This window comes from Panthera pardus, unplaced genomic scaffold (assembly GCF_024362965.1).
Source record: "Panthera pardus isolate Hobbes unplaced genomic scaffold, ASM2436296v1 HiC_scaffold_7, whole genome shotgun sequence".
Lineage (NCBI taxonomy): Eukaryota > Metazoa > Chordata > Mammalia > Carnivora > Felidae > Panthera > Panthera pardus.
The window spans coordinates 17,101,589-17,107,588 of record NW_026527002.1 but is presented as its reverse complement, the minus strand read 5'-3'; the positions used below and the strand labels follow the sequence as shown (position 1 = coordinate 17,107,588).

At 35.0% G+C, this 6,000-nt stretch overlaps 1 protein-coding gene across 4 annotated transcripts in view; it reads right to left on the bottom strand.

Annotated features, from left to right (window-relative positions):
• Window positions 1-2,372: 2,372 nt before the first annotated feature.
• SGK3 (serum/glucocorticoid regulated kinase family member 3) overlaps window positions 2,373-6,000 on the bottom strand; it is a 140,269-nt gene continuing 136,641 nt past the window's right edge. For all 4 annotated transcript variants that reach the window (XM_053896605.1, XM_053896604.1, XM_019453199.2 and 1 more), the window contains one exon: window positions 2,373-5,045. In XM_053896605.1, coding sequence (XP_053752580.1) covers window positions 4,875-5,045 — 171 coding nt within the window. In that variant the 3' untranslated portion in view covers window positions 2,373-4,874. The remainder of the gene's footprint in view (window positions 5,046-6,000) is intronic.

Here is a 6,000-nt window from a genome sequence, read left to right as displayed (position 1 = left end):
TTAGGAGAAGACCAGAATATCCTGGCATATTTGAAAATTGTCCCTGGGGCACCTGGGTTGCTCAGTTGGTTGGGCGTCCAACTTCAGCTCAGGTTTTCATCTCACAGTTTGTGAGTTCAAGCCCCACATTGGACTCACTGCTGTCAGCACAGAGCCTGCTTCAGATCCTCTGTCCCCCTCACTTTGCCCTCCTTTGCTTGCATTCTTTAAAAAAGACAGAAAATTGTCCCTTTTCTCCTCCTGCTGGAAGCACAAGAGAATTTTTCCCCAATGTTTATTGTGAGAAGCTAGGTGGTCAATTTCACAAAACTGTAGGGATCCCTAAGACTGGGTCCCCCTGGACTTTTGAACTCTCAGTGGTCTACACTTAGCCTCCAGCAATTTGTTAAATCTAGTTCAGGTTTTCTTACTCCTGCACTGGCTCCCGCAGTGTTTGAGTCTCTGCTCCAGTAAGTTCCAACTCTCTATATTCACCCATCTCCCCAGTGTTAGGGGTAGCAGTTTGCCCTGTGTCCTCTCTCTTCTTCTGTATCCAAGAAGAGTTGATGATTCAGTCTGTTCAGTTTTTCACTTGGCAGCTTCTAAGCACTTTACAGGGGAAACTGGAAGTCCCTGTTGTGCATTCTTATATGCTTACATGCCTCAGGTTGTGCTATTTTCACCTCTTTGCCTTTAGTTTTTCTTTGGCTGCAAATTCCTGAATTTTTTCACATGTAATGTGGTACAATGGCTTAAATACTTAAGATGGTAGCATTTTGGATTACTTATATTTTACTTTTTATCATATATAACTGTTTTTATTTTGAATATTTTTCACTGAGGTGTAATTTATATGAAGCAAAATACACAAGTCTTTAAGTATTCAAGTCATATGAGTTTTGACAAACACAAAACTTTGCTTTTGACACCCAATTGAGGCATATAGCTAGGGCTATCTAAGGTAAGTGTTAATGTTCAACATCACTGTATCATTAGCAAAGTAGGTTGTAATTTTTCTATTATTACTATCATTGACATATAAGAGAAAAATTCAACAAAGCAAGGCTATATTAACTACTATCTGGAAAGAACTGAAAACGTCTAACACACTGAGATCAAATTAGACTATTTGGGTAAGTCTGTTTTACCGCCTACTGGATCCCATAAGTTAACACAGTAACACTTAAATATTGACAACTCATTGTGAAATTTCCCACAGAAACTTACCTAAATTTGAAGTGCAAATCTCTGCTTCCTAATAACATGAAAATGCTGAAAAATGTTAGAAGAAAATGATAAATCTGTGAGATATATTACTGCAAAAGAGAATTTATAGTAAAAACTTCCATGTTACATTTGAGCACAAGATTTGTAAAATCACCAAACGTGTCTGGTTCTTCCAGTAAGAAGGTTATGTAAAGTGATGCAATTTTTGTTTTACGTTACTAAGATTCATATAGTGATTCATCATTTTCAGTATATGTAAAATTAACCTTTTGTTTGTAGGATCCTTTGATTAGCTACTTCACTGCTATAAATGTCACTCTGAATTTATATTTCTCATAGGCTTTTTTTGTGTAATATGATTTTAAACTATACTCTCTTGACTTTGGGTAAATTATTTAAAAGGTACATTTTGAGACAGCTATATTTCTTTCTCAATTACCTCTATAAAAATGGGCATGATGTAAGGGAATAGCAAAATAAAATATTTTTGCATAGTGGTCCTTTTAACTGTTAATTAAGGACTATGTTTAAAGGATTACAAATGAATGATTATGCAATATTCGCAAGACACCAAAAATGTTAAAGATACAAAAATTCCCAATTGGAATGATTTCAGGGAAGTTAGAAGGCAATTTCTTTAAACAACAACAAAATTAATTCTTTTTATTTTTAGAGAGAGAGAGAATCTTAAGTAGGCTACACACACCCAGTGTGGAGCCCAATGTGGGGCTCGATCCCACGACCCTGGGGATCATGACCTGAGCTGAAATCAAGAGTCGGATGCTCCATCAACTGAGCCTCTCAGGTGCCCCAAGAGCAATTTCTCTTAATTGTAGGTGAGTAAAGAAGAACAAAAATGGCAGAGAAGAAGCCCAATCATTTTACAGCAGTGAATCCTTTTGGGCATCTGAACAAAGCCATGTAACACAACTTCCTGTCCCAAGTCAATTTCATTTATACACAAAAGTTGGCATATTATTTCAAAGTACTCAAGCCACCTGAAACTCGTCTACATATTTCTAGGGTTCTACATAAATGAACAATGACCTTGGGATATGGAATAATCTATAAAAATCCACAGAATTGTAAACACTGACTTTAAAGGTAAGTGGCAGGAAATCCCATTTTTAAAAGAGACCTAATTTCCAAACTACATAAATGAGGAATTAAGTTATTAATTTCAAAACACTTTATTGAAAAAAGTCATTCAAACATCACCAAAAACGTTCCTGTAATTCTCACTCCTGTTTTTCACATAGTGTATGATGTACAAAAGAATGACTCATAAAATATGTAAAGTTTTGTAATATTATGCCTATGGATAATTACTAGTTAACAAGTATGCTAAAAGACACTGGTAATGGTTTTTATAGTGATAAAATTTTACAATAAATCTTTCAAATATTTAAACCACCTTTTAAATGTTCACCATTGCTAAAATTAAATCCAAACAGTGTTTGTTGGCTCTCTCTGTAAATATCTTAAGTTCAGAAATTATTTTGGAATTTAAAAATCTTGAACAGAGAACCTGCTGCCAGTACCTGCATCATTTAGCACCTCTCCTCAGGTATGCCAAAAATTTGTAATCTTCAGTGTGTGCTATAATGTAACAATGGCTGGGAAGCTCTACACTGTACCATATGCAATAAAATAAGAGGTATGGATAACATGAAGAATGTTAGGCAGTCTTCACTTAGACCTCTGAGTTTATTTTGGTAATAGCCATGAAATGGTTCAACTATTCAAAGGGCACACACTTCTTTTCTAAAAGACTTAGCATGCTATGAAAGAAAAAATAAACTTGAAACTTGGAAGAGGTTTTGTTCCCTGAATATTAAATATGTCAGCCTATGATAATCCATATAATCTAATTTTTATGTGTATCCAAATATTTAAGTTTTATACTTTTATTCCTCACATATACAAATCATTTTTGTAATGACTTTTATAAACCATCACCAATTTAATTTAAAATAATGACAGGAATTAGAGGATTATTAATCTTTTTGCTAGTTTTATTTTACTGTAAAAGTTGTATTTCTTGTGATCCAATAAACATCAGCATAATATTTTAAATTTGTTCTTAAAAATATACAATATTGCACTTTAATTTTTGGCAGTTTAATTAAGGAGTGGCTGAGTAAAAAATAAATCATACAGGAGATTACAGTTTTTATTTTGCTTTATAATAAGCAAAGAGCTTTGTGTAAAAGCAGTACAGTAGTGCCAAATAAACCAAATATTTACAGTGTCCCTATTAAAGTCTTACCTCTAAAGTAAGATTCAGTGTATTGGATGCAAATATTATTAATCTAACAAAAGCACACTCCTCCACTCCATTTTGATGAACATTTTTAAGCCAAAGGGTATTGGTGTGAAATGCTTCTGTGATTTTTTTCTCAAGAGGAAATACATGGAAAGAATGCTTGTTCCTTAAGCTTTTAAAGTTGGTCTCGAAACTTTCACAATGTTTCCTACATGACTTGAAAAATCTCTACTCTAAGAAGCAGAATTCCAAGACAAGCACTCTTTTTAGTTTTTCTGTATTCTCTTCATAGTGACAAGTCCACAGTTAGTTGGTTTTTAATATGATTTTAAGGCCAGTTTCCTGTACTTTTCCTAAGACAAGTAAGATACTGTCATTGCATCTGCTGGAATTATTTTTAACCTGTTACATTGTAGCGAAATATATATTTACACTGACCTAGAATTTGCTATTCTATTTTTTAATTCCCAATTAGGTAAAAACTCCAGAAAGCTCAATATTTTTCACTTATTAACCAATTAGAAAACAGTTTTACACAGCTGTCTGCAAAAGCAAATACTGAGATTTAGGCCTACTTAACAATAACATCAAAAGACCAGAAAGAACATAAATAGAATGTATTTGTAATATAAATACATGACACAGAGACATTCATTTTTGGCACCACCTAAAAAAAAATCCAGTAGTATTTTATTACCCTTCAGATCTTTGGGAATATTTAAACCTTCTAACTATTAAGCTTTTACTTTTCTTACAGAAAAAAAAAATTCGCAAATTTGAATTGGTATTTCAAAAGTAAAGGATCTCCTTGTTATTTCTTAATTTGATCTGCAGAATGAACACTTACTCCAAATGTTAACTCACAGCCCATGTGTTAACTATGCTTTTACATTTTAATCCTACCAAGAACTGATTATGTCAACCAACGACTTCTCATGGAAAGATGTGTTTTCTTCTTAACCACATACCAATTGCATAGTTCTGATCTGAGAACAAAGGTCAAAGTAGAGAGTTACAAAGGCATTAATTTATGTTAACTGAACTGAAATAGGCTGTTGCAAAATAGTCTGTCTTGGGTAGATGTTAGTGTAAACTGAGGGGGAAAAACAGTCATTAGCAAAAAGTTTTCTTTAAAAATAGGTTAATGCTGAGAACAATAGCTTTTAAAATTTGTTTAAAAATAAGCTTAATAAACAATAATACAAATTTTAATCCAAAACCTAGCTCTTTGAAATGCCCTATTTTCTTGCATACAGCAGAAAATACATTTTTCATATTTTTTAACATTACATGTAAAAATGAGGCACTAGTTAAACAGATTTGAATATATTCACACAAACAGGAGTTTCAGTCTCATCTGTAGGCTTGTATTTGCCTCAATGGTTTCTGGATGGCAAACTGTTCACAAAAATAAATCTTCTGAAGGAGGTGCATAAGAGAAACCGACAAATGCATCATCTGCCTCCAGTACACTGGCATTCACTATAGAATAGTCAGAAGACACACACACAGAATACGGAACTGTTTCTTCTGTAAATGCTGCATCAAAGTTCCTGATATCATCTGGTCCCGCCTAAAACATCAAAAGCATATTATTATTCCTCTTAGCTTTTTTTAAAAAATATTTTTGAGAGAGACAGAAAGAGAGACAGTGTGAATGGCGAAGGGGCAGAGAGAGAGAGGGAGACACAGAATCCGAAGCAGGCTCCAGGCTCTGAGCTGTCAGCACAGAGCCCGACATGGGGTTGGATCTCACAAACCACTAGATCATGACCTGAGCTCAAGTCGGATGCTTAACCGACTGAGCCACCCAGGTGCCCCTCATCTTAGCTTTTGTTTTCATTAATTTAGTCTTTCATTAAAACCCCTTCACGAATTTGTATATTTATTCCTGGCAAGTTTAGATGTCTTCCTACGTCATCACTTCTTCGAAGCAATTTCTGCTTTTCCTTTCCAGAGTTTATTATTTAGGTGAGGTTATCTGTCCTAACAAAGTTCTTTTTGTTGGGAGCTGTGGGGAGACAAGGGTGGCTAGCATAACAGAGTCCTTACCTAAGTCAATGTGAACCTCAGGCCCTCCAACTGAATCCCTTTCTCTCTACCCATCACCACCTCTAAGTTTAGAAAAGGAGCCCAAGTAGGTTTTCAAGACAGCACTTTTCACTTGAACTTACAGGAAAATGCTTGCCTGTCAGTTTCTGAACTCTGGGTAGGTAAAGCCTTTTGCTTAAAGAATGAAGGCGTTGTAAATAAAACCGTGCAAGTTAACACTCTTTGCGCTACAGAGGTCGTTAAGCATTCGCCTGTGACACCTTAGCTTTAGAGGCCTGAAGTGGCCAAGAACCTGGGAAGTAAAGCATGGCAGCTGCTCGATGGCAGCGGTTCTTAATCTTCCTTTACAAATTTGATACAAGCTAATGGACTTTCCGCTTCCAATGTATTTGCAGATAAAAGTTGAGATACAAATTCAGGTGACTCACTCTTAGAGCTCATCCCTGAATCTCTAGGTTACCTCTGCTTTAAGGGGC